Source organism: Malus sylvestris, chromosome 7 (assembly GCF_916048215.2).
Source record: "Malus sylvestris chromosome 7, drMalSylv7.2, whole genome shotgun sequence".
In the NCBI taxonomy this organism is placed as follows: Eukaryota; Viridiplantae; Streptophyta; class Magnoliopsida; order Rosales; family Rosaceae; genus Malus; species Malus sylvestris.
The window spans coordinates 9084110-9107629 of NC_062266.1; the positions used below are offsets into that span (position 1 = coordinate 9084110).

A 23520-nucleotide genomic window follows, 5' to 3' on the forward strand; every position below is an offset into this window, starting at 1 on the left:
AGAATCAAATTCCATGGTAGTAATATTGGCAGAGTATGGTGTTCCAAAATGAAGATGAATTCAAAATTTGAAAATTTGGAAGGATTGCTTTTGAGCGAAGACCACTCATCAGTGGGTCCCGCCATTTGCCACAACGGTGCCCATCCGGTTCGACTTCGAACCCATCAGTGGGTCCCGCCATTTCCCGCCATTTCAATGTGTATTTGATACATTCTAACAATTACAAGATGAAACTTATATATAGGGAAAAAAAGAGGACATAAGCCTAACTTGCCTAACTTGCCTAACTTGCCTAACACTTGCCTAACTTGCCTAACTTACACAAAGAAAGTTGACTAGCCTAACTTCACTAGTCATCCAATACCATTGTTCCAACATGTTTATTTCATGCATTTTAACACTCCCCCTCAAGTTGGAGTGTGGATGTCAATGACACCCAACTTGCTAAGTAAGACCTCAAATTGCGCCGAGCTTAGTGGTTTGGTGAACAAATCTGCAGGTTGATTCGAGGTTCGTATGTAAGCTGTTTGCACCATTCCCATCTGAATCTTCTCACGTACTAAGTGACAGTCGATCTCTATATGCTTCGTTCGTTCATGAAACACTGGGTTCGAAACAATGTGCATGGCAGCTTGATTATCACAAAACAATGTGACTGGTTGTGCATGATTCACTAGTAAGTCCTTCAAAAGGTTTCTTAACCATATAACTTCACAACAGGTGATAGCCATAGAACGATATTCTGCCTCTGCACTAGAACGAGATACTGTGCTTTGCTTCTTCGTTTTCCAAGATATCGGTGCTTGCCCAAGGAAGATACAATAACCGGTTATTGACCTTCTAGTGTCTTTACACCGAGCCCAATCAGCATCACAAAAAGCTTGTAACTGTAGTGAACCTGTAGAAGGCAAAAGAATTCCCTGGCCAGGAGATTGTTTGATGTATCTGAGAACCTTATGCACTGCATCAAGGTGTGGTTGTCGCGGCTTGTCCATGAATTGGCTTAACATATTAACCACGTAAGTCAGGTCAGGCCTCGTGATGGTTAAGTAAATTAGCCTCCCTACGAGTCTCCTATATGAAGAAGGATCATGTAGGAACGTCCCTTCAGTTTGTGTAAGGGACAAGTTTGGTTCTATCGGCAATCGTGAGGGCTTCGCACCAAGGAACCCAACATCTTCTAGTATCTCCAACGCATATTTGCGTTGGCATAAGGCAATCCCTTGTTTAGATCTTGCAACTTCTATCCCCAAAAAATATTTGATTTTTCCCAAATCATTTAGCTTAAAATGTTGGGAAATGAAGAGTTTAGTCTCTTCAATTTCTCTCAAATTGTTACCTGCAAGTATCACGTCATCAACATACACAAGTAATGCCATGAAACTGCCTTGACGGTTTCGGACGAACAATGAGTAATCTGACCATGATTGATGAAAACCAGCAGTCTTGAGAGCACTAGACAGCTTGATAAACCACTGTCTTGAGGCCTGTTTTAAACCATAAATGGATTTGTGTAATTTGCATACTCGTGTCTCCCCCTTTCGTCTGAACCCAGGAGGTAGGGACATATAAACCTCCTCGTATAAGTCACCATGCCAAAATGCGTTGTTTACATCAAGTTAGTGAAGATGCCAACCACGGATGGAGGCAATACTGAGGAGGACACGGACGGTGGTGAGCTTGGCAACTGGAGCAAATGTTTCCCGATAATCAAGCCTTTCAATTTGACTATAGCCTTTAGCAACGAGACGGGCTTTGTAGCGTTCAACACTGCCGTTAGGTTTAAGCTTCACCTTATAGATCCATTTGCAGCCTATGGGATGTTTGTGAGGTGGTAAGGGCACAAGAGTCCAAGTGCGATTGTCATGGAGGGCAGCAATCTTTTTTTGCATGGCGTCACGCCATTTTGGATCCTGAACAGCCTGCGAAAAACTGGTGGGTTCTTTGATAATGGTGAGGGTGGTGAGAAAGGTTTTGTGAGTGGTGGATACATGGTCAGAGGATAAATAACGAGATAGGGAGTGAGATGTACCTGATGACTGAACCATGCTTATGGAAGATGTGGGTGCAACACGGGATGGGAGGGCCACCTCAACATGAAAGTCCTGCAAAAATGTGGAAGTTTTGGTTGGTCGAGTGCTACGACGGAGTGGAGGGGGTGGATCTGGTGATGGAGTGGTTGGAGGTGGGGAATAGTGTAGGGTAGGTGAAGGTGTTGATAAGGTATCTGGTGGTGGAGTTGTAGAGGGGAAAAGAGATGAGAGTGGTGTGATGTCGGCAAGTGTGGGAGATGTGGTGTTTATGTCTGCTGGTGCAAGGCTTGAAGGCGACTCAATGGGAGAGGTCGAGTCAAACGGGATAGGTGTAGTGTTTGATGGAGACGGGGCAACAGAAGTGTTACAATTTTGGAATGGAAAATGATCTTCAAAAAATACGACATCCCTAGAAACAAAAGTCTTATTGTGTTTTATATCAAACAATTTATAACCCTTTTGACCATAAGGATACCTAAGAAAAATGCATTGGATTGCACGAGGGTCGAATTTAGAGGGCCTTTGGGCATGTGTAGAAGCAAAACACAAGCTACCGAAAACCTTCAAATGAGAATAGTTAGGTGCTTTGTGAAACAGTTTTTCGTAGGGTGTTTTACCTTTGAGAAGTGGAGTGGGTGTTCTATTGATGAGGTAGGCTGAGGTTAGGATTGCATCTCCCCAAAAACGTTTTGGCAGACAAGCTTGAAAGAGCAAAGCCCGAGCAACATTGAGCAAGTGCCGGTGTTTACGTTCGGCAACACCATTTTGTTGTGGTGTGTTGACGCAACTAGATTGATGTATGATGCCTTTGAGAGCATAAAATTGCTCAAGTTTAAACTCAGGGCCATTGTCACTTCGTATGATTTGAACTCTGGTATTAAATTGAGTCTCAATCATTTGAATGAATTTTACTAAAATGTCTTTTGTGTCAGATTTATGTTTCATCAAATGAACCCAAGTGCTTCTAGTGTAGTCATCTACGATGGTAAGGAAATACTTGGCACCTGAAATAGAAGCAACTTGATAGCCACCCCAAATATCAATATGCAATAATTCAAAACATGATTTGGTAGAAATAGAGCTCAAAGGAAAGGGTGATCGTGTTTGTTTGGCCAATGGGCAAATTGAACAATTTTCCAAATCACAAGCTTTATTGTTAAAGAAAGGTAATAACGAAGTGGCTTTATGAGATGGGTGTCCTAGGTGTTGGTGCCAAAGCTTTGGTGCGATGGTTTGAATATTGTTGCATGTTCCTTTCCTTGATGAGTCGAGGTAGTAGAGTCCCTTCCTTTCAGTTCTCATCCCAATCATCTTCCTCGAGCGAAGGTCCTGAATGACACAAAATTGGGTGAAGAAAATTGTGACATATAAGGAATCATAGGCTAGTTTACTGATGGATATTAAATTTAATTTAAAGAACGACACACATAGGACATTGTCAAGGATAAGATTATGAGAGAAAACAACTTGTCCAATATGAGTGACTCTGGCAACGGAACCATTTGGCAGTTCAACTGTATGATTTTCAACAGCTCGTGAGTGTGTAAAGAGACTAGGGCTGCAAACTATGTGATCCGTGGCACCACTGTCCAGGATCCAAATACTTTTGGTTCCTTTACAGGAAAAAGATAAGGCTTTACCTGAAAGTTCTTCATGACTAGAAGGATTACCGACTTGATTGGCAAATGATGATTTGTTCTTGTTCAACATTTGAAGGATTTGCTTGCAATCCTCCTGAGAGAACGGGAAATTAGGCAACATCTCTTGCTTGTTACTTTGTGAAACTTGATTCTCTTTTGAAGAAAAAGGACGACTGCTTTCCGTTTCTGTGGCTGCTTTCCGTTTTCGACAGAAATTGAAGGTGTGACCTTTCCATCCACAAAAAGTGCACTTGAGATGTGCACGACAGTTTTTGGTGATGTGATTGGTTCTATTGCACTTTCCACATCGCATCTCTTTGTCTTCCGGTGTAGGTTCTTGCGACAAATTCTTCACTGCAAAGACAACAGCCTCTAGTTGTGTACTCTTCCCATTGGAAACCTCTGCCTGGCGTTCATGTCGAAGGACCAATGCATATGCCTTGTTCACCGTAGGCAGTGGTTCGAGAAGAAGGGTATTGCTTCGAACCGTAGCATACGATTCGTTCAATCCCATAAGGAACTTCATGGTTTTCTGAGTTTCAACATATGAGTTCATCTCATTCTTTGTTCCACAACTGCATGCTGGAATGGAACACAAAGTATCACGTTCATCCCATAAACTTTTAAGTTTAGTGAAGTAAGAACTTACACTCATATTGCTTTGGACGCAATCATGGATCTCGTTCTCAACATGGAACAGCTGAACTATATTCACATGTGAGAACCGCTCCTACAGATCGGTCCACATTTGTCGAGCATCCTTGTAGTTGATGACACTCCCTGAAATCTCCTTTGACATGGAGCCTAGTAGCCATGTCTTGACCAAGTTGTTGCAGCGATTCCATTGTTGCAGCTCCTCAGAATTGTCCTCACTTGGTTTGTTGATTGTCCCATCAACAAAACCAAGTTTGTTCTTGACCGTTAAGGCCATACTCATGGATTGAACCCATGTGCTGTAGTTGTCTTCCACCAATGGTTGTGGTACGAGGATTGCACTAGGTTGGTCCGAGTGGTGGAGATAGAGTGGGTGGTTGGGATTTTCCCATTTTGAATGAGAAGCCATGCCTGGAATGGTTGACCTCGTGACTGCCTTAGAGCTTGTGTTTTGTGGTTTTCCCAGATCACAGCTCTGATACCATATTGAATTTCAATGTGTATTTGATACATTCTAACAATTACAAGATGAAACTTATATATAGGGAAAGAAAGAGGACATAAGCCTAACTTGCCTAACTTGCCTAACATTTGCCTAACTTGCCTAACTTGCCTAACTTACACAAAGAAAGTTGACTAGCCTAACTTCACTAGTCATCCAATACCATTGTTCCAACATGTTTATTTCATGCATTTTAACAGATATCGATATATCTCTGCAGGGTACCGATTTATCTACTAGAATCAAATTCCATGGTAGTAATATTGGCAGAGTATGGTGTTCCAAAATGAAGATGAATTCAAAATTTGAAAATTTGGAAGGATTGCTTTTGAGCGAAGACCACTCATCAGTGGGTCCCGCCATTTGCCACAACGGTGCCCATCCGGTTCGACTTCGAACCCATAACACATCATTCATTAGTTATAACTTATAAGTAGAAGGAAGGGAGAAAAAGTCTGTTATATTTTGACCGTTCGAATATTCAGAGAGAGAGAAACAGAGGGCGTCTTTCCAAATTCCCAAGTCAAGTTCTGCTGCTTTACTGATTTTTCGATTTCTCAAGGAGTAAGCGAAATTAGGGTTTCGAATCGAAGACAAAGGGAACTGAGATGACGACTATGGAGAGCTTGATAGGGCTGGTGAATCGCATACAGAGGGCGTGTACTGTGCTCGGTGACTACGGAGGCAGCGATAGTATTTTTTCCTTGTGGGAAGCTCTGCCCTCTGTCGCTGTCGTCGGCGGCCAGGTCTGCCTCTCTCTCTCCCAACCACCTTTAACTGATTACGTCTCGTTTTATTGCTTGAATTTACTGTTTAACGAGGTTTTTATTTTTAACGAGAAATTTTGAGAAAGTATGGAACTTTTTTGGTAGAGATTGATTGAATATTGCTTTTAATGAGAATAAATAGCAATTTATCTGTAAAGAAGCAAAAGTAGAGATGATATTTTAATTGGGCTTTTCTTTGGGAACATGTGGGTATTTTTCTGATTTTTGTTTCCCCTTTCTTTTTTTGAACATTTGGTACTTGTGAGAACAGAGTTCTGGGAAGTCTTCGGTTTTGGAGAGCATTGTTGGACGTGACTTTCTTCCCAGAGGATCTGGTTCGTTCACAACTTTGAGTGTTATTGAAATTGTTTAATTTTATCTTACTTGATGTTCGATTATCATGATGGTGTTGTTTTTGGTATGATTTCAGGGATTGTGACAAGGCGGCCTTTGGTGTTGCAGCTACACAAGACAGATGAAGGAACCCAGGAGTACGCCGAGTTCCTTCACCTTTCCAAGAGGAGATTTACTGATTTTGGTATGCAAATTATTCTCTCTTATGTTTCCTTCAAATTTGTTTAGATTTGAAGGTAGATAGGTGTAGTAGATATTCACATGTTTAACAATGAAAAGTCGATTACTTTTAGCTGGTAAACAATAGGTTGTGTACAACTGCGTAGTTCTCCAGTTGACCACCTTACTTGTAGAGAGCTGGAAATTTGACAGTCGAGTCAGTGAGTATACTGTTTGGATTTGGTCCACCTTTCTTGAGCACCTCTAGTGATACATTTATTTTGAGTTTAGGTAGAAGCAACTTGGCAATGTGATTGCCATGGGAGAAAATGATTTACATTACAGATAGATTTTGAAATTAAAAATTGAATTTATATTTAAGTTGGTTTTCTAATGAACTTGTTTTCCAATTTGGCTTTGTTTTTAGGACTAAATATTAACTTGTGCACAAGCTCTTGACATGGCACCTTAGATCTTGACTTGACAGTTGCTACATTTACTTGGGAGATGTTACATTTTCCTTATGAAATTGTCTATTATTTGTTGAAAGGAACTGACAACCAAACTTTTATGTTGTCGTCTCTCTGCAGGCATGGTTCGAAAGGAAATTCAGGAAGAAACTGATAGAATAACAGGAAAGACAAAACAGATATCTCCTGTTCCTATCCATCTCAGCATCTACTCCCCTAATGGTATGCTTTCCATTACCGATCTTTTGGTTGTTTATTTATAATCTAAAGTTTGGATACAGTCATTGGAAACTTGTTGTCCAAGTAACGAGCCGTAAACTTTTAAAGCTTGTAGAATTTGATATTACCCTTTTGTGGGTTAAATTTGTTACAATTTATCATCTTCGTGCTTCTGCTTAGTTGTATTTATAATTGTAATTTGATTGGATGTTTATTTCACATGTCCACCTCTAAAGAGAAATTTGTTACAATTTGTAATTTTTCTGCTTCTGCTAACCTGATTCTTGAGGCCACATTTATTTGACTATACATGGGAAAGGAGTTGTATTTCTTTTCCATTCCATCTCTTAAAGGAATGGAATTGGTATTTCCAATTCAAGTCTTTGAAACAATTTTTAGAATCAAAGGCTAGGAATGAAATAAGATTGAACACATTTCCCAGAATGCCCTTTTCCTTCAAAGCATTGAAAAGGTCAGATGAACACAGTTTTTGCTCCCTCTGTTCACGAAAAGATATAAACAAAAAACAAAGTAATATCTAAAAGAATCATTGACAAACATTGATTAAAGGGTAAAAATTCATTGATAAACAGATGAGAGAGGAGAGTTACTTTCTCATCACAAGATAATGTTGGTAAACTGACCTAAAAATAAATAAAATACTAGTAGAATATAAAGCAAGATCCAGAACAAGCCATAGCCAATAATAATCGGTAGGAAGGATGGACGGAAGATATATTTTAGTGAAAGCAAAGGAGAAGCAAAATTTTGCGAAAGCAAGCAAAATATCTTGATTTGGAGATGAGATTGGGTTAAATTTACTAGTGGGTTGATGAAGTTAAATGAGGATTTAACTGATGAAGTACCAACATATGCAGCTTTGGATTATGCACTGGAGAGATAAAGCTGTAGGGAGGGATAGGAGTAGCACCAGCAAGCTTTTGTTCCATATTTCTTTGAATATTATTTTCATTTTAATCGGTGTATATGTGAATGACTGAGTGCATACGAAGAAATTTTTTGTTACGTAAGTGAACGGAATGGAAATATGGGTGTCCCTGTCAGTATTGCAATTCAGGTTGCGGGGCAGAATTGCAGTCAATTCCGTGGACCTCATTCCTTTCTGAAATATTAAAATGTAGCCAAAAAACAAATTTGGGTTGAACAGAAATCAATCAACTTCCGTGCAAGTATTCCTGCATAACAAATGCGGCCTAAGAGAAATATGTTTTTATGTCGGAGGAAAATATATTTGTAAGTTCACTTACTTGATATTTGCAAATTAAGCAATAGAGTTTTGGGGCACCTTTGATAACTTTTAGGTATTATTGCTCTTAATCTACTTTTCCTTCTCTCGCTTTTATATTTCACTTTTCCAGAGAGGAATGTTGGGGTTTTATTTTACATTATCAATTTTTGTGTTCGTTTCCATACACTAATTCTTGATCTCCTGGCAGTTGTCAACTTAACCCTAATTGACTTACCCGGTCTGACGAAAGTTGCTGTTGGTATGTTTTATTTCCAATGCTGATTGAGTATTGAATTGCATGATGCAAATTTATTTATCAGTCATCAACAAGGACTCTTGTTGTTTTCAGAGGGCCAGCCTGAAAGTATTGTTGAAGATATTGAAAACATGGTTCGATCTTATGTTGAGAAGGTAAAGAATCATTATGAAGTCATATATAACTGTCATGGGAGTTTTGAAGTCACTGACTAGTCATTATGCACAGAAACATTGATGTAGTATGGTGTGATTGAATTATGTTCTAAATACTAATTTATAGATATTGTTCGTTATACAACTTAATTCTGTGAGTGGAATTAGATTTGGTAGAGCAAATAGTTGAAGCTTGCTGGTCTTTCTCACTACTGAATAGCTTTGTCAAGAGCTGTAACTTTTTTGTGTTTCAGTTTTATAGAATCATGCTGGAACATTGTCTATTTGTCACTGCTTTTATTAACTTTGTGGCGATCTATTTATTTATGTATTTGGTGTTATTTTTACTTCTCATGCCCTTCAGGAGTGAGATGAGATCCGGTTTTGCATGAATGTCAGAGGTTGGTCGTTGATTGACCTCTTGCATTCCTGCCACATAGGTCCTACTCCTGAAGTTTTTACTATGAATGTCAATAGTGTTCTAAATTCTATCTAGTTGATGAGTTTATGCTTATTGTAGCCTAATAGCATTATACTAGCAATATCTCCAGCCAACCAAGATATAGCCACATCAGATGCTATAAAACTTGCTAGGGAAGTTGATCCAACAGGTATGCTCTATTTACTCAAGTGTAACCATTTCCCCCTTTTGACTTGTGCAGTTGTCCTATGGCTCCTATTGCTTGATTTTGTCTTCTCCTATATCATTTTCTTTACGCAGGTGAACGGACATTTGGGGTGTTGACAAAGCTTGATTTGATGGACAAAGGAACTAATGCACTGGATGTAAGATTTCTCTCCATCTTTCTTTCTTCCTTCCTATTTCCTACACAGCTCACTGTTATGGAAATGACTTTTAAAACAAGTGAATTACATTAATACTTTCCAATAGTTGAGATCGGGCTTTTAGCAAGTTGCATTTGCATTCAAATGTAGAAGTTTTCAATGATGCTATAGTTATGTGTTCGTATTTAATGGAAGTGATCCTTCAAGCCTAACTGTGGTTTTCTTTACATTTTCCTATACTTTGTATCTGAAACAAAGAAATATGTTCAAATATAGTTTAAAGTTCTTATGTCTGTCCACATAGGTTATTGAAGGAAGATCCTATCGCCTGCAACAGCCTTGGGTTGGAGTTGTGAACCGTTCACAAGCAGATATTAATAAAAATACAGACATGGTTCTTGCAAGGCGCAAGGAGCGCGAATACTTTGCAACCAGTCCCGACTATGGGCACTTAGCTAATAGAATGGGTTCTGAGTATCTTGCAAAACTTCTCTCAAAGGTATGACTCAATTGCATATATTTGAGTTTGAATATCTTTGTTGCAATTGAATATATTTTGTTCCTTAAAATAGGTATCATTTTTTGTTGCTTAATGTAATAGGGTATCATTTTGATGGATTGATCTTGTTTGTAGCATTTGGAGACTGTGATTAGGGCTCGAATACCAAGTATCTTATCTATGATTAACAAAAGCATTGATGAACTTGAATCCGAGTTGGACCATCTTGGTAGGCCTGTTGCTGTTGATGCTGGGGTAAGCTGTCTTTATCTGCGGCACTTGATCATAAATTGGATGATCTTTGAGCAATCATGAGTTTGTGACCAAGAGTTTGTATTTTAGGCTCAATTGTACACTATACTGGAACTCTGCCGTGCATTTAACAGGATTTTCAAGGAGCATCTAGATGGAGGGTAAGATCGACTTGTTTTAACTTCGTCCCTTCAATGTATGCCTTTTTAAGTTTTTGGGGATTGTTTACCTAATGTTTGCGTCTTTAGTTCCCAAATCCTTAGCAAAATTGGCATAAGCTGAATTTTCTTTAGATATGATTGATTCATATGATTGTAAATTCCATGCGGGTATTCTGTATTCAATCTAGTGTGCTGGACAACCCAATGCAGGTGATCTAAATCTAACGTAGTGTGCTTACTTAGCATTAGCTCTTTTGGCTGGTTCTGATATTTAATACGAAACCACCTCCGACTGTCAAGGTTTGAAAATTTGTTAGTAATTGGGTTCCTTAGGTTTTGGCTTCGGGTTGGTTTTAGTAGTTTTTGAGGCACCCTGTCTCTGCTGGATCTGGGAACCTTGGTGGTTGCATGTGCTGGATCTGCGTAATACTCTGCTTCACAGGGATTTATGATGTTAAAGTTGTATGTAGTATCATCAGATGAATTTGTTGATTTCTTTTGACCAAAAAAACTCCCTGCACTACTGTGGTTTGATGATATCTTTGTTCATTTTGTCGTATTAGACGGGCTGGAGGTGATCGGATTTATGGTGTCTTTGACAACCAACTGCCTGCTGCATTGAGGAAGCTTCCATTTGATCGACATCTTTCTCTGCAGAATGTAAGGAAAGTGGTTTCAGAGGCTGACGGTTATCAGCCACACTTGATTGCTCCGGAGCAAGGTTACCGCCGCCTAATTGAGGGGTCACTGAGTTATTTTAGAGGGCCGGCTGAAGCTTCCGTGGATGCTGTAAGTTATCCTTTTTTTCTTTACACTCTATTATTCTGGGTTTGCTATAAGTGTTCTTAAAGTTCGTCTAGTCGTCCAGAACTTTTGATCACTCTTTTTTCTCTTACTGACCAAAAACCCACACCTTAGGTTCACTTTGTCTTGAAAGAACTTGTGAGGAAGTCATTAGCAGAAACTCAGGTACGGAATTTTGCTGTTGGTTATAAAGTTTAACTGGTGTTCTTTGAATGAGAAAGGGGCATGATATTGATATTTGTAACTCAGGAATTGAAGCGCTTTCCGACTCTGCAAGCTGAAATAGCTGCTGCATGTAATGAGGCCTTGGAAAGGTTCCGTAATGAAAGTAAGAAGACAACTCTTCGATTAGTGGACATGGAATCTTCATATTTGACTGTGGATTTCTTTCGGAGACTTCCACAGGAAATGGAGAACACTGGAAACCCAGGAAACCCAGGAAAGCCTGGTTCAACACCAGCGGGAAGGCCTGGTACAACACCCGCCCCTGCCCCTGCCATGGACCGCTACTCAGAGGGCCACTTTCGGAGGATAGGATCAAACGTATCCTCATATGTGGGAATGGTGTCTGAGACACTGAGGAACACAATCCCCAAGGCCGTTGTTCATTGTCAAGTCAAAGAGGCTAATACGTCGTTGCTGAATCACTTCTACATACAAATAGGGAAGAGAGAGGTACTCTCTTGCCTTACATGCAATGTTTTGATTGTTTGGACCCGAACAACTATTATCGCTTGTGTTTTATAATTGTTGTTGCTTTGGTTTGTGTTTCAGGCTAAGCACCTTTCCCAGCTGCTTGACGAAGATCCGGCGTTGATGGAGAGGAGGCACCAGTGTGCTAAAAGGCTAGAACTGTACAAGTCGGCAAGGGATGAGATTGATTCTGTAGCATGGGTCCGCTGAGATGGATTAATGTTCAGAGACTTCATAGTTACTGCTGCTGCGGATATATGAACCCGAACACGACCACGACCACGACCGAATTTGTTGAAGTGTTGTTGTATGTAGTTTTGTTGTTGAACCAAATTCTGATGGTTTGGGATTGGGGATGTTGAATTGTTGGTCAGATTAATTCTGGTATTTTGTTTGATTGCTGTTATTATAGTAATCTTCTGTACATATCTAAAACCTATGTATTCCACTCCGTATATAATATATCAGATTTATTATTATTATTATTATTATTATTATTATTATTATTATTATTTTGTTTGATTGCTGTTTTTTGTTTGAGAATATGCATATGCATGCATACATATATATATGTATATATATACACATACATACATATATATATATATATATATATATATATACATACATACATATATATATACAAACTTGTTACGAAATTAGCAACCTAAATATTAAGCTATTAATTACACGTTTTAAACTCGCAAGTGCACGAGATCAAACACATAGTATATAAAGCAAGTACGAGATCATTCCCACAAGGATTGCACTAATAGGTATCTAGGTTATGATTCCTAAGAACTTAAATTAATTTATTCACAAAACTAGCAAACATGCACATAAAGGTTTAACAAAATAGTTTGAGATGTCTTAAATTTAAAAGTATAAAAACACAATATAAAGAACGTAGGCAAATAAGAGTAATTGGCAATAAGGGTTTTGAAAACGATGTTTGAACGGTTAGGACTTCGGTTTCCATCTCTAATCTTTTTCGCCTAAGCAATCGGTACACATGATGATTCAAGACAATTTAGATGTTTAACGTTTGTCAACCCAAAGGCATGGTATTTACTCTTTAAGCTATTGATTTCCCTAAACAACAAATTAGGCATGGGTGTTTACACTAACTTTTTTCATTCTCCAAGTATTTAGCATGGTATCTACTAAGCTGCACTCTGAGAAAGCATAATACAATGGAAAATGCACGCAAATCCTAGAACATTGTATCTATTCCAATTATTCGTGATAATTAATTCCAACAACCGTAGCTAGTTCTCTTGTTACTCGGCATAGGTACAAGACTTGATCATCTAAATTTATCAGTGTAACAAACTCAATCACAAAGCTATTCTATGGTGATCAATCATAAAATAACTCAATAAGATTGGAATTAAAATAGGAATTAACCATTAAAGTATCAACAAATTTTCTTGTAACAAAAGTGTATCGAAAATACTCAAGGAAACATGATTAGGACTTCAACCAAGTCCCAACTAAAGTACTTAGTAACTCATAATGAAGTTGGCTAGCAAAAACATTAACAAGAAATAAAGAGGAAGAAAGAACTCTTTGATGATGACGATGGTGCGACTGCCACTTCTTCATATAAGAAGTCTTTAAGGGAAGAGATCCTCATGTTTAATAAAAAATGGGGACATCCTCTTGACCATTAAATTTGACTTTAATGAAATCCTATGGTTGAGATTATGTGGCCTGTGATTTAATCTCAATCACATAATTTTATTAAAGCCAAATCTAATGGTCAAGATGGCCTGTATATATATATATATATATATATAGGAGAAATTAGGATCCAGTTATCACTACTCTATGATTAAAACCTTGTTGAATTTCAATTTCTGATTAAGGTCCCTAGACTTTGTACACATCAGCATTTTCACATATTTCCATGTCAGCTTTTTATTTTATTTATTAAAATTTTTAATTTATAAATTACCCTCATATCATTCATTATCACTATCAACATAATTAGAGCATTGTAACTGAAACTCTGATTTCAGTTGCGCAATTCAAGCTATTCCCTTTTTTGTTTTTAGTTTGCATTCAAATTCATCAATTCAATTTTTGCCAAAATTTGAGCCGTACTCATATGTTCTCCAAGAGCATTCAAACAAACGCAGATTTTTGCAGAAGATTTGAACCGCGTCCAATTTTTTGTTACATCGGACTGACTTTGTTAAAATCTTTGAATGGGTAATCTTTGCACCATAGTTCTACCCAGTCGGAGGTATTTCAAGTGGGGAAGAACTGCATTGCATTTACAGAGGAGCTTGGAGATCCTACGACCAGTGTTTATGAATTTCTAGTATGCACAACAAGTGTTTGTAAAAATGTTTGAATAAGTTTTTTTTTTCCTTTACGGGGCTTAGAAGGCCAGGCGTGGGGTACAATCTTATTGCATTGGGTACATTTTTTGTTAGCATATATGGTGACTGCAAAATCAATTTTTAATCTTGGGTACAAACTAGCTAATCAGGTAAACAAAAATACTGGAAGATTTTTGCAGTCAATGGGACTAAAAAGGCCATATGCGGGTGTTTTTGGGGGGGGGGGGGTTGGTAGCAATCTTATTGCATGGGGGTACATTTTTCTGTTAGCGTGTATGGCGACTTCACATCAGCTTTTCCATGGCAGACTCTGAAGTGAGTTTGTGTTTGTAATGAAGATATGGGACTTGTTCAATGGCATACTTTGAATGAAGTTGTTTTTATTCAGACTTTATGAATCATAAAGTCTGTCTTGGGTACAAACTATAAACAGAAGAATAGCTTGAATTGGGGGACTGAAATTTGGAAATTTCAGTTACAATGGTCTCCAATTATTTTGCTATGATAATGAGTGATATGAAGTATAATTTATAAATTAAATTTTTTTAATAAATAAATTAAAAACTGACATGGAAATATGTGAATAGTAAAATGCTGATGTGTACAAAGCTCAGGGACCTTGTTCATAAACTGAAATTCAATAAGGTTTCAATCAAAGAATTATACCAACTAAGGACCGGATACAAAGTGCCCCATATATATATATATATATATATGCAAATTGTGCACGCTCGTAGGGTGTGCTTGAGAGGAATAAGGATCCTTTCCGGATCCTCTTTGTGAGGATTCTAGAGATCCTTAAATCGTGCCCGTTCATCATACATTGTGCGATATAAATCATTTTAAATATTTTTATTTTAAATTAAATATGAATAGTACTTGACAAAAACTGACCGCACTATATACGATGAATGGACACGATTTAAGGATTCCCAGATCCTCATAAAAAAAGATCCAGAGACGATCCTCCTGGGGTTGAGAGAGGTTATAATGGATTTACTTATCTTTTATTTAATTTTTAAATAAGACCTGTTATGTTTCAATTTGAGGAGGTAGTGTTCTTTGAACATACACAAAATTATGTATGTATTTCTTTTTTTTGGTCGAATACACAAGATTATACATATATAGGGAGGTATTCCTACTAGGATTAGGATTAAATCTAGTACTTGCATCAAATGCATGAGAGACACTCAAAACTCTGGAAGAGAAATATGCGAGGCTACAAATGGAGTGCTCAAGTCACCGCACCGGAAGAGAGGATTTTTCCATTTCTTTCAGTTCAGATACTCAAACATGGACAAAGTGGGCATGACCTAATGTTTGATGTTTGAGAGCATTAGACTTTGATAATGGTCAAGATAAAGCTAAGAACTCGTGACTCCAACAAAAATTTAGTGAGACTGCCCGGCAAGTTGGGCAAGTTTTGTTGTTAATTAACAAGCCTGTGGTTCAACTTATCACTCTCAAACTTTTATCTCCATAGTCCTAACGTGACGCTGACATTTGTAGTCTTAAGCAATATCGCCTTGTACAAAACTCATGAGCACGGATTGCTCCAAGTACTGCAGTTAGTTCAATTATTAACACTTTTGATGAGGTACATTCTAACGACGGAATGCAAGTGAGAATTCTCAGACTGAGATCCCATAATTGCTAATTTTTGTGACCTCCTTTGACAAAGCATTCCTTTCTTTCTTTGCCTCCGTAGCTAGTTTGGAAACCTGCAAGCGAGACAACCCAAGATTAGCATTTATGTGAAATTCGCAACAAGGAATTTTATACAAACCAGTGGATAAGCAGAAACATGGGACATGGATGGAGAAATTTCTTTTTTCTATCTCGTCCATTGTCTTTATTTTCAGTGAACTGTCTATGTGAGTAACATGCTTTCCCAAGGCGATAAACCTCTTCAAAGATCTGTTTTCTTTAGTGGATTTCGTATTTATGAGTTTTAACTTTTATGTCTTTAAGATATATGTTTTCGACTTCTGGATAAGGAAGAAATGAGTAAGTGCAATACTATGATCAACTAACTCACTTGTGACCGAAACACAGCTGCTTCTCTTCTGGGAAGCTCTCCAAGGATATCTTTCAAACCTGATAGAATGAAAAACAATGTTCAAGCAACAGAAGCAAAATGTCTCATTCGCCTCCCCTTTTAACTGCTTAATGTTATCAAACTCTAGAGTCAAAAGGTTTTGCATACCTGCTGCTTGTCTTTCAGCCTTATAAGCTGAGCGAATCACACTTTGGATTTGTTTCCCTGTTTGTCTGCAAATAGAAATTTGGACATAAAAAGTAAGTGCTACGGCAATGGGAGTGAATTATAAATTGCTCCACTTTTATAAATGCAAACCTGAGTTTTGTCCTTCCCCTTGTCAATTCCTCTTCAGCATGTAATGCCCGCTTCTGCAAACAATAACCATACCCATGACTTCAATTTCTAGATATGCTTCCTCAGATTAAACACGATGAGCACTAAAGCAGGCTAGAAACTCAGAGCAGGAAAGGCAATTTTCTCTGTAATCTTTATTTAGTCTAATTAATTTTGGTTCTTTCATGATCATTGCAGGGTTTACTTCTTGTCCTTCACTCATTCATTTATATCAATATTCGAACAAATTAGTTTCTCACAATCAACTCTTCAGTTTTTGGGTTGAAGTAGCTCTTGCAATTCAAATGATACTAAACTGCTTGCCCAGGTTAAACCTAATGTCACTCCAAGAAATGATGACCAATCTGACTGCCTGAACTAACATTACAATAATTCTTTTCTCACAGCTAGCAGCCAAAGTCTTCGAAGAAGCTGTTGCCTACTGATGCATGCCTACAAGACATTAACTAAATGGCAAATGCATATGATTAGCACCCTCGGAATACCCCACTAGAACAACTTCATAAATTTGTCACGTTACCATATCAATCCCTCCCTGCCCTTCCAGGTCTCAAGGTAGACAGACAAGAAACTGGGCGCAAACTATTAAACTGGGCATAATAGCATTCTATTATTCAAGCAATTAATCATCCTTTAATTCTTTTAAGAATTATTTTTTTCCATTTATTAATGCACAAATATAATCCATTAACCAGAATGTACGTCTGCCTTTTGAAACTACTTCATCCTTCAACTTCAAGTTACATCATCATTTTTAATTTCTTTCTCATGTTAATAGAAAAATGATTCCATCCTCCTCATTTTGTTAAAGCACAATATCGATCAGGACATTCCACTATGCAAACACTTTGCTTACCCTTTCTTTCTTTCCCTTCATTAATGCAAAACCTACATCTTTCACCCAGAACGCAAAACCTATTTTCGACTCAAGTTTTATATTTCGATCATTCCGTCATATTTTCCACATGTTAATAGAAGACTGATACCATCCTTCTAAAGTTGTTACAATAAAGTTTTTCTTGCACATTAATTCAATAGGCTGCCCTTGGAAAAGGAAATCTTCCCCATTCATTGTCAGGTGGCATATGAATGATCAGATATCTACCTCAAACTTTAACGACGCTCATAGAAAAATCTTTAACATTTATTGTCACAATTTTTGAGGTGACAATCAAACCTTTGAACCCCAAGGTTTTCCAGTTTGTGCATGTACGGTTCTGTCGGAGTCAGTGGCTACCTTTTGGTACAGTTTAGCTAACTACTCAGGTAGACTGTTCAATTGGCACTTCTAGTTGCTATTTCTCAAACATCTGATATGGTAAATTCAAAGAGAAAATGAAAATTTCAAAATCATCTCAAGGTTCTTATGCCAGTGACAACCCTATGTTTGCTAAATTTTGGAGCTAAAGAAAAGCAACACATCTTATTTTCAGGAAAAAACTATTTTTCTTGTTGATTATGCTACTCGGTATTCAATTCATACATCCTATACTAGTATGGACGTCCAATATTCTTCATATATTTCCTTTGCAAGAGAGTTTCTCTGATATAATCTATATCAGTAAGAATTCCCTTGCACAAGGCACAAACGAGCAACAGATTTTGTAACAGTGAATGACTCTGTGTGTGTGTGTGTGTGTGTGTGAGAGAGAGAGAGAGTTCACCTCTAATTTTTCACTTTCAGCCTTTAGAAGATCAATTGAATGTCGCAACTCCTTTACTTTGGCATCAGCTCTAGAAAGTAAAGACTGCACAAAGAAACAAGTGCTGAAGCAAACCCCATGTATGATATTATGACTATGCATCATGTGCTTGCTACAATACAGTTCCATGAGTTTTAAGCCTTGTTTTCTCGCATCATGCCACAAAAATCTTTTGTTAACTTAGTTGAATTGTCGTTAATTTTTTCCTATGAAATTAGTTTCTCACATAAACTTCCCTTCTAAAATGCACATTATACTGCCAACTTTTGGGATTATTACCATGTCACCTTAATTGGCTCTAGAGGAAAAAGGTCTTCATGGTTCTGACTTTTCTTCCCCTCACCATGTTCTTGTTTTCTTTGATTCATTACAAATAAGAGTAATAATGAAACTACCTAAATATTGGACAAAAGAATGCTCAGACTGTTGGAAACAAGTTTCAGAAAAGGCCACTAACATTAGCTAGCTGGTCATTGATCTCAAAAATTGACGTACGAACCAAGTATTGTCAGAGTATGGAATAACGAATATCATATTAAACTCTAGTCATCTCTTGGTCATTGTCACATAGCTACACAATGCACTAAATATGAAGATTCACCCTCTTTCTGAAAGGTGTTGGTGATTCTAACAATGCAATTGAATGTGTATTTAAAGTTTAAACAGTCCATGCTTACCTCTTCGCTCACAAAAAGGCGCAAGGCTTTGTGGTACAAGAGGCGTCGTGGTCCTGCAGGTAGACACAAATAAATAAATAACTAAAAATTGGGTAATGACCAAGGATTGATACTTGATATTAAGTAAAACTTTTTACATCTTAAATTGTGATTAGATCTACAATGTAGTCCACATACAGTATTATCATGGAATCTAATATACTAAAATTGCCTGCTATAAAACTTCAAGTGTTGCCGGTCATCTATAATTAGTAGCATCCATGAGATTTAACATCTCAGGTTTTCTTAGATTAGTTACCTACTAGAGTAAGTACTAAAGGATATCGTTATGTGGACTACATAGCAATCAAAGTTTGAATGCACGCAACCATTCAAAAACCGATATTGACAGAATCTGCCGATGAAATTAATGCATACTTTTCAGAAGCAGAAACCCCAATCCAGTTGCAACTCCAGCTGTAATCATGGGATTTGAAGCTGCAACATGAACACCCTCTGCACCAAAAAAGTGTAAATATAAACTTCTAAAATAATCAACAATGTAAACAAAAAGAAATGGGAAACTCTACTTTCGTCTTCTCAAAGGAAAAAAATGATAAACCAACAGTTACCTTTAATCTTCCCAAATAAAAGTTCCTCATAAGCAGCACAATTAGATTTGATATCTTCCAGAGAGTTCTGCATTCACACATTCAACTCAAATAAGTATACTCATCATCAACTAGAACTTTCTCCAAGTAACTAATGATTCGTGTGTGTTGATGGAAAATAATGCCCAAATGCAATACTTTCGGCATGGTGCAAATAATTCTGAATTATCGGAATCAACACTATGCACAAAACAATACACAATTACAAACCACATTTCTTTTCACAATTTTTTCCTCATAAAATTATAAAATTAACAATCTAAACTTTTGAAAGTTTCATTAACTATTAGATAATCTAAATTACGTAATACAAAGTGAAAAAATAAAAAAACTTTTGTTAGTTCCCTCTGTGCCAAGCAATCTCAATTTACCAAAATTCGTAAGCTCAGCAAAAGTTGAGGGGAATTTGTCTCCTTACAATAGTTTGGCTGAAATGAGCGGCGGAGGTTGCTCGAATCTCGGAGAGACGTGACCTAGAAGCTGCAACGGCGGATTCGAAGGTTTCTTCAACGTTCTTCTGGTAAATCCGAGCCTGCTCGACGGCATAGTCGACCCATGGTGTGGCAAGTTGGTCTAGGGGTTGGGGACTGTGGCTTATGGAATTGCTGTGTGATAGGGTTGGATTCTCTTCCGACGAGGTTTCCGGCACCGTCGCCATTGCTGATGCAGTCGAGTTTCTTCACTGTCTTAAATTAAATCTATCTCAAACACTGATTAGTACAACAAATTACTCCAAATATTGAAATATTTCAAACTAAATTACAGAACCAATATCTAACGAAACCCATAGATCTACCAAACACTGGATTCGAACAACAGATCTACAGAAAATTAAAACATGAATAACTTAAAGAGACAATCTGGAAATAGAGCTTCATGCTTAGCAAAATAGGAAAAAAGAAACATTCTGGACCGAAATATTTTAAAAGAAAATTAATGAAAATGAAGAAGCTTTAGCTCTTCCTCTCCAGTAACTCTTCAAAACCAGAGATTGCAAAGTAAGAGACTTTCGGCTAAAAACCGCAAACCCACACTGTACCCCAGAAAAGCAAGCAGAAACAGAACTCATTTGCAAAGCAGAAAAAAGGAATTGTACCCCAGCATTGTCTCACAAATAACCGGAAGTGCAGATAAATTGTCACATAGAATATATGAGGAACATGAATATTTTCAAAACCAAGCTTTAATACCCAAATAATCAGAAAATAATGAAATCACAAACCCAATTATACCCAAACAATAATCAAATCCCAAACCCAATCGGAAAATAATCAAATCCCACATCAATCCCAAACCCAATTAATACCCAAATAATCAGAAAAATAATCACGATAAACTCCAATTGAAATCAGATGAGCTCAATTCACGAAATTATCCAGATACAAAAACCCAATTCACGAAATTGTAGAAAGAGAAAAGGGAAGAGGCATAATTACCGAAATTATAAATCGGGTTCAAATGGGATGGAGATCAGCCGTACCCGATGCTTGGTGAGAAGGGTCCTGATGGCCCTGGTTTCTTAGGATGCAAATCGAGAGGAAGGAGCTTCTTGTACTGATGAGAAAGGGGCGGCGATAAGAGAGTCCCGCGCGGGGATTTTGTCCATCCTATACGCGTTACACTAACACAAATTTAAGATTAAATTTTAAAATTGCAGAAATTGACATAGAGAGATTTTATTTTTTAAAATTTGTGAATTTTGTTGTTTGGTTAATTTAAAAGAACAATGAAATTGAAAACGGAATTTTTTAATTTTAAACTCTCAATCATATAAATTGGAAAATGACACCTATTTACATGGAATTTAAACTTGGAAATTGGAGGCCCCAAATTCGAAGTTTTTTTTCCACACTGAAATTCTAAATTTCTATGTTATAAATCCAAACAAGGAAATTGATGCATGTCAATTTATAAATTCTGACTTTTATCCAAATTTCAAGTTTATTTTCATCATCCAAACATAGTGTAAGGTTGTGTATTATTAAGATTTTAAGGGGTTTTAATTTTTTTTAATGAATTCATGGATATTTAATTAAGATTTTAAGTGAGTTTTCGAAAAATTATAATTTTCTATAGTTTTTTATATCATTTAAATTAAATATTTGTGCTTTTTTAAAATTTAATTAAAGCGTTTTGATTAATAATCATTTTTATTTTTTTAAATTAAAATAATTTTTTAATTTATCATTTTATCTGCATGATGCATTTTTCCTTATTTAATGGAGATATTAGTAATTAAACTATATATTCTCTTCTTCCAAATATGTTTTTTTCGACCATAGTTTTTTTTTTTTTTTTTGTTATGCAAACATTTAATATTATTTATTTTTTTAAATGGTTTTTTCTTTTCCAAATAGTTGGTGATCAACATAAAAGCTTTGTGTAATTTTTCAATTTTTTTGTGAAATTTTTTTTTTGTTGTTTTTTTTTTTAAGTATGATTGTTGATGAATTATTGTTAGGTACAATACATTACATATATATTATATGCGGGTACATTTGAATTTACAAAAATTATTAATTTGTATGTTTATTTGTAATTTTGGTACGTTTGATTTGATACATATTGTTAATATTGATACATTATTTTTATTTTGGTACGTTTTATTTTGTACACATTGTGTATTGGTATGTTTATTGTCACAGCCCGTCCCAAATATATATTTATCGACGGTGTGAATTGACGAAAATACCCTTGAACATTAGTTGTGTAATGTGGTTTAAGGGTAGCTTTGGGTTAATATTCTTAAAATCCTAATTGTTTGGAACCAATTAGGATTAAGTTATGTTCTTTTTGGTGGTTGACCAATCCTAGGCCACACACACACTCTCTCTTTTCTCTCCCCCGTGTCCTCTCACCCCTCTTAGACTCTCACTCTCTCTCTTCCCTCTTACGTACGGACAAGGGCAAGAACACCCCAAACCTTGCAGATTGAGGTTGAAAATGGTACCATTGTGTTCCTAAGGTCCTTGCGAGTTCAAAGGTACCAAATATAGGTAAGGTTACATTAGATTTCATGTGGAACCACAAAGTCCGATTCCATGTACTGTTCATGCAACTTTTATTCTTCGATTTTCAGGGAATTCTAAGCACATAGAAGGCTTAAGGAGATCCTCACGAGCCTTGTGCTAGTTCGTTAGTAGAGTTTGGACGTCGATCAAAGCTTTTCAAGTCGACCGGATTATCGAGCTTCCTCAGGTAGATTCTAGTGGAATTCAAGGCTTAAACGTAGTATAACGTGATTCTACATGTTATTAGCTTCATTTTGGTACCAATTGCATGAAAAATGGTGAAGAAATGAAGGAGAATAGTGAGTTTGAAGTTTTGCCCAGTTTCCGGCGCCGGCGACGGTCGCCGAAGCTGGAGGTAGGAGGTGAAGAAATATTCCGTCAAGTATGACGGAATATTCTCACGCCGTCAGTCAGATGTGACGGAATCTGTTAGGTTTAACGGAATATTCCGTAACGGTGGTTATGGAATCCGTTAGGTTTGGGCCGCGCGTGGGGGTGAGTTTTGCCGTGCCTTTGCCAGTGCGTGGTGGCGCGTGGAAGGTCCAAAAATATTTCTAAAAATATGGGGATGATTATGAGGTTGTGTAGATCACTGTGGTATATTCATATACCTATTTTGAGCAATGTATGAGAAGTTATTAGCTAGTATTGCCTATGTGCTTTAAAAATAACGTTTTTATAGTTAATTCGCATATAGGTGAGGCTTATCCCGAGGACGAGCGTATCCACGGACGACTCGGGGGCTACGACCCTTCGACATATCAGTGAGTGGGCTTTTGTTTTCAGTATATATTTATATACTTGATATATTTCGCAAAAATGCATTTTAAAGAAAGTATGCTTTGAAATAATATGTCAAATGCTTCTATATTTTTAATATGCATTGCATGGTTGTATATATATATATATATATATATATATATATATATATATATATATATAAATGTGGTGCTGTGGAGGCACATGTGAGTTCAGGTAAGTTATGTTTGGTTGTGTGAATCATCGATGATGTGATATGTGATATGTGATTAAGTAATGTTGAGCTCATAAAGCTGCACCTAGGGTGATTGTGAATTAGCC

The 23520-nt window shown here is 37.1% G+C and overlaps 3 protein-coding genes across 7 annotated transcripts; 1 reads left to right on the forward strand and 2 right to left on the reverse strand.

Moving 5' to 3' along the window:
* Positions 1–309: 309 nt before the first annotated feature.
* On the reverse strand, positions 310–1537 carry LOC126627830 (uncharacterized mitochondrial protein AtMg00810-like). The gene is made up of 2 exons (XM_050297395.1): positions 1423–1537; positions 310–1387 (listed from the first exon to the last, which is right to left on the reverse strand). The coding sequence occupies exon 2, from the start codon at positions 1377–1379 to the stop codon at positions 408–410; it is 972 nt and encodes a 323-aa protein (XP_050153352.1). The 5' UTR covers positions 1380–1387; positions 1423–1537; the 3' UTR covers positions 310–407.
* A 3736-nt stretch (positions 1538–5273) lies between these two features.
* Positions 5274–12138, forward strand: LOC126627817 (phragmoplastin DRP1E-like). Its single transcript, XM_050297374.1, has 15 exons — positions 5274–5575; positions 5868–5931; positions 6027–6134; positions 6700–6801; positions 8256–8306; positions 8397–8458; positions 8979–9069; positions 9180–9244; positions 9549–9743; positions 9879–9998; positions 10086–10156; positions 10720–10945; positions 11075–11125; positions 11210–11635; positions 11735–12138. The coding sequence occupies exons 1-15, from the start codon at positions 5438–5440 to the stop codon at positions 11861–11863; spliced, it is 1899 nt and encodes a 632-aa protein (XP_050153331.1). The 5' UTR covers positions 5274–5437; the 3' UTR covers positions 11864–12138.
* A 3245-nt stretch (positions 12139–15383) lies between these two features.
* On the reverse strand, positions 15384–21049 carry LOC126627835 (RGS1-HXK1-interacting protein 1). Of its 5 annotated transcripts, none has more exons than XM_050297404.1 (10): positions 20910–21049; positions 19848–20127; positions 19391–19457; positions 19197–19274; positions 18780–18832; positions 18064–18147; positions 16361–16413; positions 16211–16275; positions 16043–16101; positions 15384–15725 (listed from the first exon to the last, which is right to left on the reverse strand). In XM_050297404.1, exons 2-10 carry the CDS (start codon positions 20085–20087, stop codon positions 15636–15638), a joined length of 789 nt encoding a protein of 262 aa, XP_050153361.1. In that variant the 5' UTR covers positions 20088–20127; positions 20910–21049; the 3' UTR covers positions 15384–15635. The 5 variants fall into 5 exon arrangements, with proteins under 5 accessions (XP_050153361.1, XP_050153360.1, XP_050153359.1 ...); XM_050297403.1 differs by having other exon boundaries at positions 19848–20111; positions 20866–21049; XM_050297402.1 differs by having other exon boundaries at positions 19848–20115; positions 20866–21049.
* Between the last annotated feature and the right edge of the window lie 2471 nt (positions 21050–23520).

What these genes read in the sequence shown, in the direction of transcription:
- LOC126627830 (XM_050297395.1), bottom strand. Translation starts at nt 1,379, where the DNA reads ATGGCATTACTTGTGTATGTTGATGACGTGATACTTGCAGGTAACAAT.
- LOC126627835 (XM_050297404.1), bottom strand. Translation starts at nt 20,087, where the DNA reads ATGGCGACGGTGCCGGAAACCTCGTCGGAAGAGAATCCAACCCTATCA. An exon ending in GCCTTTTTGTGAGCGAAGAG is followed by an intron (nt 18,148 to 18,779) that starts GTAAGCATGGAC and finishes TTCTTTGTGCAG; the next exon opens with TCTTTACTTTCTAGAGCTGA. An exon ending in CAGCTGTGTTTCGGTCACAA is followed by an intron (nt 15,726 to 16,042) that starts GTGAGTTAGTTG and finishes TCTCGCTTGCAG; the next exon opens with GTTTCCAAACTAGCTACGGA.
- LOC126627817 (XM_050297374.1), top strand. Translation starts at nt 5,438, where the DNA reads ATGACGACTATGGAGAGCTTGATAGGGCTGGTGAATCGCATACAGAGG. An exon ending in CAGCATCTACTCCCCTAATG is followed by an intron (nt 6,802 to 8,255) that starts GTATGCTTTCCA and finishes ATCTCCTGGCAG; the next exon opens with TTGTCAACTTAACCCTAATT. An exon ending in TCTGACGAAAGTTGCTGTTG is followed by an intron (nt 8,307 to 8,396) that starts GTATGTTTTATT and finishes TGTTGTTTTCAG; the next exon opens with AGGGCCAGCCTGAAAGTATT.